This window comes from Lissotriton helveticus, chromosome 5_1, assembly GCF_964261635.1.
Source record: "Lissotriton helveticus chromosome 5_1, aLisHel1.1, whole genome shotgun sequence".
Classification (NCBI taxonomy): Eukaryota; Metazoa; Chordata; class Amphibia; order Caudata; family Salamandridae; genus Lissotriton; species Lissotriton helveticus.
The window spans coordinates 1,021,802,261-1,021,815,260 of NC_136065.1; the positions used below are offsets into that span (position 1 = coordinate 1,021,802,261).

Genomic DNA, 13,000 nt, shown 5'->3' on the forward strand with positions numbered 1-13,000 from the left:
ACTGTACATTGTAAAGAAGACAGGATCACCTACTAACAATTTGACTCAAGCTCTGAAGAAGGCTCCGCCCACATTAACACGCTAAGCAAACCACTTACGGTTCAGGACGGAGACTTTCGATTTGTCTTGCATAACATTTTCAGACTAGGTTTCTCCCTCTTAAAATTCCCTCCACTCCAATGCATACTAGCAGGTAATTTAGCCTATTTTTATGTTAATCGCCTATTTGGCAGGTCACAAACTGTACATGTATGAATGTTTCCCTTATGCCCAAATACAGGAGAATTTTAATTTTAGCTGCGACTCTGACGAACTGATTCCAGGGTGGGCCTGGCGCACGCTTTACCAAAAGCTAATTCAATAAAATAATGTACCCTTTCCTTTTCCGCACAGGAACAGCATCTAGCCCGATAGGTACTCATATGCCAGTAGTAGTACTGAGGCACCTCTCAAAACTTGGGCCAGTGTTAAAGTCAAACTGACCTTGGAGGTGCGACCTTGCAAATTCCTGTTTCATTTTCCTACACGTGACCTCATGTGCCCGGTGCCACAACATACTCTTTAAGGCGTGACTACTATTGTGCGTAATCACACAGACCCCGCTAGAGAAACGTTATTAATTAATTCCGGTAGCCGGAATATCAAGACGCAACAAACTCAGACCCTCATCTCTCCGCAGACTTTAACGCTGACTCACAAACAGGCGCGGAGGCTCGCCGCGCTTATATAAAAACAAACGGGGCTTGGCGTTCTGCTAATTGTCAGCTTCCTCATCCAACCAGGATCCAGTATTGCGAGTTTTCCTGCGACCCAGCCTTTGAGCAGCAGCAGGTACAGCCAATCGGCGCCTTTGTTGCTCAAGTGGGCTGCGCCGTGGATGTCAATGGACGCCATGGTGGGCGTGTCTCCAGGCCTCTGCCAGAGTACCCGGACCCCGGGGTACGTACGAGAGGCGGTGGCACGGCGGTCGCGGGTCCGAGGCTAGGGGAGCCGTGCCCGGGGAAGCGGCCCGCGGACAGTGACATGGAGCTCGAGGCCGTGCTGAAGCAGCGAGCCCCCACCGGGCCAGGCGAGCCGGGCCGCATGTTGGACGGTTGGGTTTGGCGGGGCGGCCGGACTGCAGCGGGGCCTGGAGGGGTGGGGGAGGTCGGGCCCGTCGAGGGTCGCAGAGCCCGGGAGCTCCGCCAGGTACCAGCCCAGCAGGAGCAGGACGACCCGGAGGAGGGTCTGGAGTACGAAGCGCTGCCCGAGGGATCCACCGTCACCACCCACATGCTGGCCGGGGCCGTGGCCGGCATCATGGAGCATTGCCTCATGTACCCCGTGGACTGCGTGAAGGTGAGGGCCGGGCACTGGGGTACGAGGCGCGTGCTGCCGGAGGAAGGGGATGCTGGCTGGAGGGTTGGGTGAAAGCAGGTTTCCACGTAGAAGGAACAGGTGTGTAGCTCTTGTGGTTTGTTCTGTGGTAAAAGACCTTCCTTGGCACTGCAGAGACAGTATTTTAAAGATTCTGAAGTTAAGTTAGGAATGTTTAGTCAGAGTTGCTTGATCTTTTATTTGTTTTGAGCTTAGGCGTTCGTGAATCTGCAAAAAGAAGCAGTGCGTGTGGGAGAGCCCTTGTAAAGCCAGGCTGACATTGAGATGACATGTTTTTGCGATTGAGGCATTATTCAGATAAACGGAGGGTTTTCCTCCCGAGTGCTGTTCACGAGAGCTATCGGAAGTGGACTGAAGATCAGCAACTTGATTAGTCGATTTGCGGAAATACAAGTTGTATTTAACTCAAAACAGCAGACGAGCCTGGCCACTCACTGTCCTGCTTCGTATAAGTCTGTAGTGACCTTTGTGCTGCTTGACTTAGACATTCTGCTTGTCAATCGTGAGTAGAAAGTCTGCTTCTGGTGCCCTCTTATAAAGTAATGTGAATCTTCTTTTCGCACGGTAGAAGCAAAGATGGACATGATGATCAGTGACCCAACCCATTAACGACCCCTGGTACAAGTGTATTTCTTGCGTATAATTGCAGTTTCTTTTTCAGGGCATTGGCCTGCAATGAAAGGGAGTGCAGGGTGGCGGAAGGAGGAATATTTCTTATGTCTGTTAGGTATCGGTCTAAACGTCCCTACGTTCCTAGGCTAAGCGTCAGTGTCCCTGGTGGTCAAAATAAAGTAGGAAACCAAGGCTCCTCCCAGGGACTTCCTATAGGGAGCCCTTGTTTTGGAGGTACTTTATTTCGTACGGTCCAGTGGAGAAATTTACGAATGATACACAAGTTTCAAACTAAATTATAGACTTCACTGATAACATGCCAGTAAAATTTAGTCACAGAGTTAAGGTGTTTTTTTTAGCACTACCTCCAGTCGGGACCCACCATTCTGCGCCCTCTAAGCTGAAGCTAGCTTTATTTATTTTGTTTTATATAGCGCTAGCTTGACCCGTAGGTATCAGAGCGCTTGCATACATACTGTAAAAAACAGAAGGAAATTGCATTACATAGCAGGAAGGTAGTAAGGAAGCAAAACAGAGATAAATAAAAATCCAGCATGAAAAATAAGTAAACAGTGCAGCAGAGGGAGAGAAACAAACAAAGGTGGTTAACACAGTCCAGTCACCAACTATCCTTGAATGTCAAGAGAGAGAGGAGTCAATTCGGGTATTGAAATCTAGGTTACTTGACGTTGGTCAGGAAGTAGTATTTGTTAATGAGATGGAGTTTCACGTCCCTTTTGAAACAGGAGAAGGAGGGGTTGCATCTGAGGACTCTAGGGAGAGCGTTCCACATCATGGGAGCGGTGCCAGAAAACGATCGGTATTGGGTGGTTTTCTTTTTCAGTTTCGGAGGGATAAGGTGGAGTGAGTTGGAGCTTCTCAGCGTTCTGGATTGACCTGCTCTAACCAGTTTGTTGTTCAGTTAGTTGAGGGCCGGAGCGTGAAGGGTTTTGTGTGTGATGCAGGCCAGCTTGTAAATACACCTCCATTTCATGGGAAGCCAGTTGAGGGAGTTGAGAGCTGGAGTGATGTGTTCAAATCTTTTTACTCCAGATATGAGTCGAGCAGCCATGTTCAGCACTGTCCTTAGTGGGGCTTGGTGAGTTTTTGGAGTCCCTGTTATGATAGCGTTCCCATAGTCGATTTTAGAGAGAACTAGGGATTGAACTACTGTCTTGAGGTCATCATGGGGAAGAAAAGGTTTCAATTTATTGAGGTGTTTTAGAGAGAAAAGAGCACTTTTTGCTTTATTTTGCAGTGCCTAAATTTAAGTCATTGCATTATTCCAGCAATGAGTTGTATGTAACCTAGTTGCTTCCTTTGGTCACAGATATTTACAGACAGACCAAATTTGTTTTTACATATGCATACATCGCTCCCCTGTCCGTTGGGAAAGAGCGGTGTGCATTACAAAATATCAGCTTGCTACCTAAACATTTACAACAAGCATTTGCAATACAATAGGTCTCGCATTAGGAAAGTTTGAGCTATTGGTATTGTAAATGACACATTTTTTATTTATGTGTTGGTTTTGAAAATAGCGAAATTAATAGCTTTGTCGTTTACAATGCCAATAGTTTTTACTTTCGCAAATGTGACACCTATAGCATTTGTAATGCAATATGTGTTGTATTTACGTGACTTAGATGTATTGATATTACAAATAACAATGGCTTTTAACTTTTTTAAAATAATTAATACTTAAATAAAAGTTATTGTAATTTATAATAGTAATAGCTTTAACTTTTGTGAAGATTATGTTCAGTGTATTTTATTGTGACGAAAATCCAAGAACAGAAGTGAAATATTAACATCTTTTTGTGACATTTGTAATAAAGCTTGAAACATTGAGAGAACTTATTTGATCCAGTTGATGTTGAATGGTTGCACAGATTGATGTTGTGGTGGCGACGAGTGATGCTGTGGTGGCGACGAGTGATGCTGTGGCGTTAAGTAATGCTGTGGTAGCGCATAGTGATGTTGTGTTGCCCCTGAGTGATTCTGTGGTGAGGGCGAGAGATAGAGGGAGGGCGAGAGATGGAGGGAGGGCGAGAGATAGAGGGATAGAGGGAGGGCGATAGACAGATAGATAGAGGGCTGTGGTGTGTAGATATTCTTGGAATGGTCGATTTGAATGTTTAGTCTTACTCGATTGTAAACCAATAACAGTTATTTTTAGACGATTACATGCAAGATCACTTTTTTCTCAAATGTTTACTTTTCTTACGGGTAATAAATAATGCACGTCTGAACAAAAACTTAAAACACTAGAGTGATAAGCTATTGGTACAGCTCTGACTTCTACCACGCCTCTTGACGACATCATGGCGCTTGTTAACGCAAACCGATGAAATAACCTAGTAATGCTCGTCTACGTAAACCGCGGGCACCAGAGTGCTCTCTTTAAGTAAATGTCTTACATCACAAGCCCTCTGTGTGTTCGGTTGCGTGCCGGGACTAGCATTTCTCTCGGTAGGTGAGTAAACAGAGCGAGAGCTGAGGCGCACACCTTGCTGCTAGCTCGAACCAACGCTCGGTATTTCGAGGATGAGGGAAGCTGCGCTGTAAAATTCAGCCACGCGCTTGTTAGCTGATTAATTTACACTTACCGACCTGTGAAAACATAAGCGTGTTTTCAGAAAAACAAACCGTGATGCTGTGCGTGTGCCTGCGCGCGTTTGTGTTCTTCTTCTGTGTCTGCTACTATACAAGAGAAAGTACTTTGGACGTCTGGATGTGTCAGGTTTCTCGGGGACGAGGGGGAGGACGAGTTAGTGGCGTCATTTAGGGCTCTGTCTGTGGCCCTGTTTAATGTCATGTTGTGGAAGTCTGAGTCAGCGCTATCGGTCCAGCTACTTGACAGGACTGGTACTTTTATCCTGTCTGTATTTGTGCACAAGAGGTAACATCGTGACGAGGATGTGCAACGACAGCACAGTCCTTGTACTAAATGCGTTAAAAAATAATTTGTTAGGGTACGGGCAGGGATAGTTTTTAATCGGTGCTTTCAGTGGTATTAAAAGGGAGGGGGCTCTGAAAGGGCCGTCGTCTGAAAAGCGTAGTTAGGATGCCTTTGCAAGAGGTAACCTTTGTAATGAAGTGCGTACCTTAAACTGTGCCCTAAAATACTGTGCTTGGCACAGCATGTCACGTGACCAGTATTTGGGTGCTTCTTTGAGTTTTCTGCTACTGCATCCAGAGGAGAGTGAACAGATTTTAACAAGCACATTAATAAATTGAATTTGCAGTCCCCTCCCCCCAAAACAGTCTTGCACGATTTATTTTCGGGGTGGTTTTATATAGCGCGAAGTCCACTTGAAGGTAGCAGTGATTTAAATGAGCACCAGTTGCATTCCCAACGGACACAGAATGACAGCATGTTTGAGCCTCCCACCAGACTCTAACCCCGTTTCTTAGCGTGAAAGTTAGCCGCCCTATCCATTACGCCACAGAAGACCAGAACTGCGGTCACCATAGCTGAGCACGCCATGCATGGGCTGCAGGCAGCCGCAGCTACTGCTCGCCCAGGTGTTCGCTGTATTACTGTGCTAGCACTCAGCCTCTGGTTCGCAGGGCATGTATGCTTCTTGACTGAAGTTCGGTGCCGATGTTGGTGCTTCAGTAAGCATGCAGCTTGTGCAAGAGCTCTGAGTATTAGTAGGACGGGTAGTGACACCCAGGATGCCGGAGCCGGCGCTGAGAGTATGACGGGTCAAGTTAAAACAGCACGCCATGGCCAGCAGCTGCAACGCTGGTGAGCCTATGAGGCAGTGCCGGCTGTCCCTGAGTAGCGCGGAAGCGTCGGACCCGGGTAGAGAGTGGTGGTGCAAGGCGTCGGGTGAAGGCAGGAAGCTGGCAGATGTGCCAGCGGCAGCAGTGCACAATCTGCCTCTGAGAATGCGAGCAGCAAAACGAAACTGAAACATACAAGCCGCGCGACGTGAGCTGTGTACGGTAGAAGCACATGCGTGCGACCAAATCCCAAGGCGCGCGTCGACCCAATCCCAAGGCGCGCGTCAGAATCCGACTCTGCCATGCTTCTCATTCTGCACGTGGCTAGCTCTTGTCTCCACTCGTTGTCGGCTGAGCCGACAGCTATAGTTCTTGCAGCGAGAATGCGCTTTCGCAAGGGCGAGACCTAAAAAGTATAAGGGATCACAAATTCTGAGTTCTATCCTATATTAAATTACATCCAAAATATCAAGCAGTTTGTATTGGCAATAGTGTAAAAGATCATAAGATTAAAATCCAATCCAACATCAGTATAAATGTAAAAAAAAGTATTACAAAAATTAATCATTTTTAAAACATCATTTAATATTTTAGATTATATACAAGTGCACGTGCCTTAATTGCAGTACGGATGCTATTGTGTATGAACATCAACTTAATGTAAGGCTTGTGCAGTCGGGGGGGGGGGGGGAGTAACTTAAGACCACATGATAAAAATCTCTGATTCCCCAAGTACGTAAGTTACATATTTGCTCATTTCTACTAAATTCTTTCCCAGTCTTCTATAATACTCCTAGTGGTAGCATTTGTAATCTAACTAGAAATATCAGTTGTCTGATTTTCTGTTCTATGCTACATTTCAGGTATGGTTCTATTCTCTATATGCTAACTCACCGTGCAAACTACGTCCTATCTACCGTTTGAGAGTCAATAAGCCACATTCAATTCCATCCTGAGTGCCGAGCTTCACGTTTTAAGAAATGGCTTAAGCTCCAACATGTCAAACAACGTTTTCTCAGTGCACTCTTTTTAACTATTGAATCGTAGTTTTTGAATGACTGTGCTACTCCACCTGCTGCACTGTGTCTGGCAGTGCCAAAAGTAAAGTCGAAAAACAATGTGGGTTGGGAACGCCCTTCCCTTAGGTGTGTGCACTGTTATCTTGAAACTGGGGAGTTTCTATTCTTCTTTTTGTCCAAAATAACGAAATGCTTCAATGTCCAAAATAATTCATCAGTGTCTCTGAATTTTTTCATCAATACTGCTTTATTATTCTTATGAGGTGCTCTTGCTGGCAGATCATAGTGCACACACCTAAGGGAAGGGCGTTCCCAACCCACATTGTTTTTCGATTTTTAAGCTCCAACATGGACATAGATTCCAGTACCTCCTTGTTTTGATTTAAAATGATCTAGGGCAGCATAAAATTCCTCATAAAATACGGTTTTATCTTTGCTCAATAAAAACATTCCTCCAAAGTAACCCCCTCAAACTACTTAAGAGACCTTGTTCTAAATGGATAGCAGCAAGGGAAGCTAAGGTGTTCAATCTCCGAATAACTGTTCTCTCGGTGGAGTCCATAACAGTCCAGCTGTTAATTGGCATGACGTCCATCACATACAATATGCATGGAGAGATTTTTAGGAGAAAAAAGAAAAAGACCTCTTTGGACATTTTAGAAGGGTTGCTGCCCATTACATTCTGCATGTAATTTATGCATGTTGCCTGAAGTTAGGTTGGTTGCCAGTTCAGATGCAGGAAGGCTTTGTGAGCTCTTTTTTTCGCAAAACATGGTTACCCGGTTACGTCTTCTATTTGTGCGCATGTGGTTTAGGGCAGTGTTCTGCCATCTTGCATTATGTTCTTAAGTTGATTGACCGTGGTACCTATATTAAATACCTTTTGATGGTGTAGAAGAAAGCATGCATCCACAATAAACGACAAGAAATGCCAGTTCTCTTTATTTCCATGAGTCTATAGAACTCTTGAAACAATTGAAGAGAAACTTTGTTTTATCAATACTTTTGTTTATGTCAATTTCTTTTGTTTTGGAATTTTAGATAAGTAAGCATAGGTAGGTTTGTACTAAAGATTGGAAAATGCTCATTCTTACAAATAGAAAAGTGTGGGAATGAATGGACTAAGGCTGTCAGTACAAGTCTTCTAAATACATTTCAAATCAGACACACATTAGTTTCTGGCCGAATTTGGATACATAGCTGTGAGGAAATACTTCCCGTGTGGGGTTTTCCCCCCCGGCACATTTCGCTTGGTAAAAGTAGGTGGGATTTATCTGTGGGAATGCCCCCGTAGTAGCGAGGAAAATTGGTGGCACTTGCTAAGCAAACACTAGTGATTGTGGTTCTTCTCTTTGAGTGGGAAAACCTTTAATTGTATGATAATACAGCATTTAGTTATTACAGAGCCCTTGTTGTCACTGCTTTATTTCCCTTCAAAAACTCGTAGTAGCATAATTTTGCTTCTTTCTCTAATTTTATAATGCACAGTGCAAGAATTTGTATTATTATTTGGGGAGGATGACTTTCCTACTTAAAGGAATAATCATTACTCTTGTCAGGTGAACCCTCAAAATCGCAAAATTAACCTGAGATGAAACTCCTGGTAGCTATGGCACAAAGGAGACCGGCCTAATTTAAGGCAATATGTAAAATATTTATGCAGCAACAAAACTGTAAAATAGTCAAAATACAGAATAATAAAAATCCTAAACGGAATTAGAAAAATAGAGTACCATTTATTAACCAAAATGTAAAAAATCCAATAACGGGAACAGGAAGTTTGAATTTTTAAAGGTTTAGGTATGAATAGTGCCAATGGCCGTCTATGGTTGCAGGAGACAGCAACCTAGGTGCGATGAAGCGCCGGTCAGATAGTCAAACAAGGTTGGTCCCTGTCAAAGATTTTATCTCCTGAATTAGTCTTTCAAGTTCTAGTCAACCATTGGAGTACACTTCATAACCCCCTAGGACACCAGGGAAGATACCCAGACACTATAACCAGCAAATTAGAGACACCAAGAAAAAAGCCCTAGTGGACCGCATTGAAAGAAGCCCCAACAGCTGCAAGGAGATGGATTTTCTTGATCGTCATGGATTTCCCCTCACCCCCTTTCAACAACATTGCTGCCTCCCAACAACTCTGCAACTATTTATCCAGCTTCTTTCACAGCAACATCGCAAACATATACAGCAACTTCTCACACCAACCCAACCCCAGCAAACATATCGCTAACCTACCCACCACCAACCAAGAAGGCCACCTGACTGAATGGACAACCCTCACCGTAAACGACACTGTGGCAATTATGCGGACCATCCCCTCAGGTGCCCCAACGGACCCATTCCCCCACCCCATCTACAACTTAGGAACTTCACCAATCAGCACCACTCTGGCCGACATCACCAACACCTCCATCCGTCTGCCGCTTTCCCAGATAAATGGAACCCCCCCCCCCCCCCATCCAGCAAAAGTGATTGAAAAGGCCATTAACAAGCAACTCACAACCCACCTCGAACTTCACCATCTTCTAGACAACACACAATCGGGATTCAGGAAGAACCACAGCACTCATCAAGGCCACTGACTACAGTTGAAATATCCTGGCCCGGGGGGGAAACAGCGGCCCTTCTCCTGCTCACACTGAACACAGTCTCTCACAACATCCACATTAGAAGACTCCACGAGATTGGCATTCAAGGATGTGCTCTTAGATGGACCTGTTCCTTCCTCGTGGAAAGAACCTAAAGAGTTAGGCTGCCACCCTTCACATCAAAGGCAAAGAAATTGATATGCTGTGTCCCAGAAGGATCGTTCCTCAGCCCCACTCTTTTCGCTCTTTTCAACATATACATGACACTGCTCGCCAATATCAGATCGCAAGACATCACTGCATTTTGCTACGCCTATGACGCCCAACTCATCCTCCCTGACTGACAAGGCAACACCACCAGAACGGACTTCACCGACTTCGTGCCCATCGTAGCAAACTGGATGCGAACCAACTACCTGAAGCTCAACTCTGACAAGTTGCTAGTACTGGGGCCAACACCCATGGACCACTCAAGAAATCTAGGGATCATCCTAGAAGACCAGCTCAGCATGAGAGCTCAAGTCAACACTGCACCTCCTGCTTCATCTTACACATGCTGCCAAAGATCTTCAAATAGTTTCCTCAGAAGACCAGATGGCTTGTCACACAAGCACTCAACAGCAGGCTGGACTACGACAACACTCTGCAAACAACTTCTACACAGACTCCAAACTACCCAGATCGCAGCATCAAGACTCGTACTTTACCTCCCACTCTGCACCCACATCATACCGTACCTCAGGAAACTTCACTGACTTCTCATTCACAAGTGTAGCCAATTCATACTTTACATGCACACATACAAAGACCTAGACAACACAGGAGCAGAATAATTTAACATCTGTATATACTTTCACCAAACCATCAGACACATAGGCTCTGCCTCACTCTCATGCACCGCATCCGCCAAAGCAAAACTGGAGGTTGCTCATTCTACATTGCACCCAAGACCTGGAACCACCTCCCTCATCACATTGGAGCCGCCTCCTCACCTGATTGAGTTCCGCAACAAGCCGAAGACCTGGCTCTTTATATACGGTGGTACAAAAGGGGGTGGTGGTGGACGGAGCATCTGAATCAATCAAACACTCACACCCAGTCAAAAGATCTGGGTTTAATCCATCACCGTTCTTTAGCCCACTCTGCCACCCCAGTTCAGACATGGCTATATGCAAATCAGTCTGACCCTGTGCCTCATGGGAACAGTCCAGCCCGAACTGCCAAGCCATGTCTTCTCTGGACCAGAAACAAGCTCCCGAGGACCGGTTTCTGGCATTGCAGCCGTCTTCAGCCCGGCTTGCTTGAATCCAGTGGCAAAGTGAGCAAGGGACTCATGTCTGAGCATACCCTGCCACACTTATGGCGGCCAAAAGCGGTACAAAAGGGGGTGGTGATGGACGGAGCATCAGAACCAAGGCACAGGGTCAGACTGATTTGCATATAGCCATGTCTGAACTGGGGTGGCAGAGTGGGCTAAAGAAGGTGATGTATCAAACCCAGATCGTTTGACTGGGTGTGAGTGTTTGATTGGTTCAGATGCTCCGTCCATCACCACCCCCTTTTGTACCGCTGGCTCGTTATATAAGCATTTTGGGATCACACACCTTGCCCAAGGACCAGGATACCCTGTCGGTGATTTGTGCACTATACAAATCAGCATACCATAACTTACATACACACAGGGTGTGAGGCAGTGGCCGACAGCAGGGTCCAGGTCGAGTTGCTACTGATCAGCAGGATACTTCCAGAGAAAGGCCTCTTGCAGCTTGTCTCCCTGTAGCCACAAAGGAAGTCTCCCAACTGACCCTTGGAGTCCACTTATTTGTCCTGGGTACAAGAGGAAGCAATTCAAGCCCTTCAGGGCTCCTCAGTTCAGACAGTAAGTCCATCCTCTTCTGACCTCCAGCAGGTGCCTAGAAAGTGTTTTGAAGTGGGTGCCTGGAGATGCCACATTTATGTCTGGCACCATCTAATGGGTGGGATGATTCCTGAGCACGCCTGACCAACTGGCTAAAAGTTTGCGAGGACAACCCTGCATAGTCTCTTTGGTCTTGTTTACGTTACATCAAACATGCTCAAAATGCCATGTCGGGGCATTTTCAAGATGGCTAGTCTTCAGCCATTCTAAATTTGGGATGTGTTGGATTGTCATTGGAAAATCACTGGTGTCCTCCCACATCTACATCCTAAAATCCAGTTTGAGACCGGCTTTGGTTTTCTGCATAGGACTGCTAGACCGGCTACAGTAAAAATATCTTTTTGGGCCTTATTACTGTAGTGGCATAGTAATATTAATTTACTGCATGTCCCACTTTTAAATACCATGCACCCTACATTGTCGGTGACAACGCCTACATAGTCGTGACTTAATAATATTTTAAAGAGGGGTTTTCTTCTGTTGAAAAGCATAATTTTGAAGGGTAATACTGCAGAGTTTACAGTGCAGCAATCGGGTGACACAGGGAAATCCCAAATCCATGTTTGTACTGCCACTTTAAGAAATGAATTAATTGGTGCTGCAGTCCACTAGTGTCATTTAACTTCCACACTCTTCAAGCACTTTCTACACCATATGCTAAAGAGTTGTATGAAAAGAAATATGCCGAGTGGGAGTAAGTCAATCAAGCCATGTATGTTTGGAGATTGGAAGTAAGTCAACCAAGCCATGTTTGGGGGCGGGGGGCACAGACATTCTATTCCTGGTTGGCAAGGGTAAAGTAAAATTTAGGGTCCAGCAAAAGGTGAAAAATCTGGGTGATCACGCAGAAAAGGTGAATTTCCTACGTATAGCATTGTGACCACTAAGGAAAGAACGAATGTGTGGACTGATTTGGTTAACGCTGTTCGGCAAAAAAATACCTCTGAACAGCTCTTTGGGAGTTGTATAGTTTGTAACATTTATTCCTTGCAAAGATAAAATCAGTTCTCCTTTTTGTTGCAGTAGGTAATGTACGTATCATTTTTAAGTAGTATATTTTCCTGCTAGTAACAATCCTATGGATGCATTCTATGGAACTGATTATCTTTGTCAGTGATTTGCCCAAGAGGGAGGGGATGTGGCGTAACGGACAGCGCTGCCGACTTTGTAGCTGGGAATCATTGACGGCGTAAGAAAAAAAGGATCCTAAAAACAGTTAAGGTAAACGATGTTATCGCACAGAGACAGTTAATGAGTCATAGAAATAAAAGGATGTGGTCGAGATTCGGGATGGGAAATGAAGCACATATTAAACTGTCAGTTTTTTGGCGACTTTGAGGTGATTTTTATTTGGGAAAGCTGACATTATCTAGGTCAGTTGGTGGTCCAGTGCACTCAACCCAGCCCACATTCCGAAGAAATTGGCAATATAGTTGACAATATGCTTTCCATGAAAAGATCAGGTCACCGCTGTTTGTGGGATTCGTTATGGAATCCTGCATCTACTTTGCAGCATGTTCAGCTATTTACCGATACTGTGCTGATAAATCATCTTTCAGGATATTGGCTCTACCCAACTAGATTATGGGACTGCCATGCATGTTGGCATTGCTTACTATCTTTTCTCATGCTTCCAAACCTTCAAGAACATGGCTACCAATTTGGTCTGTAATCTGCAGGGCAGATCACCTTTTTCACCCACTCTAAGTTCAGTCCCTGCCCTGGGCTGCCAGTATGGATACATGCCATCT

The 13,000-nt window shown here is 45.1% G+C and overlaps 1 protein-coding gene across 1 annotated transcript in view; it reads left to right on the forward strand.

Annotated features, from left to right (window-relative positions):
- Positions 1 to 798: 798 nt before the first annotated feature.
- SLC25A28 (solute carrier family 25 member 28) overlaps positions 799 to 13,000 on the forward strand; it is a 98,269-nt gene continuing 86,067 nt past the window's right edge. The window contains exon 1 of the mRNA XM_078643549.1: positions 799 to 1,338. Within this exon, the coding sequence (XP_078499675.1) occupies positions 1,024 to 1,338 (315 nt within the window). The 5' untranslated portion in view covers positions 799 to 1,023. The remainder of the gene's footprint in view (positions 1,339 to 13,000) is intronic.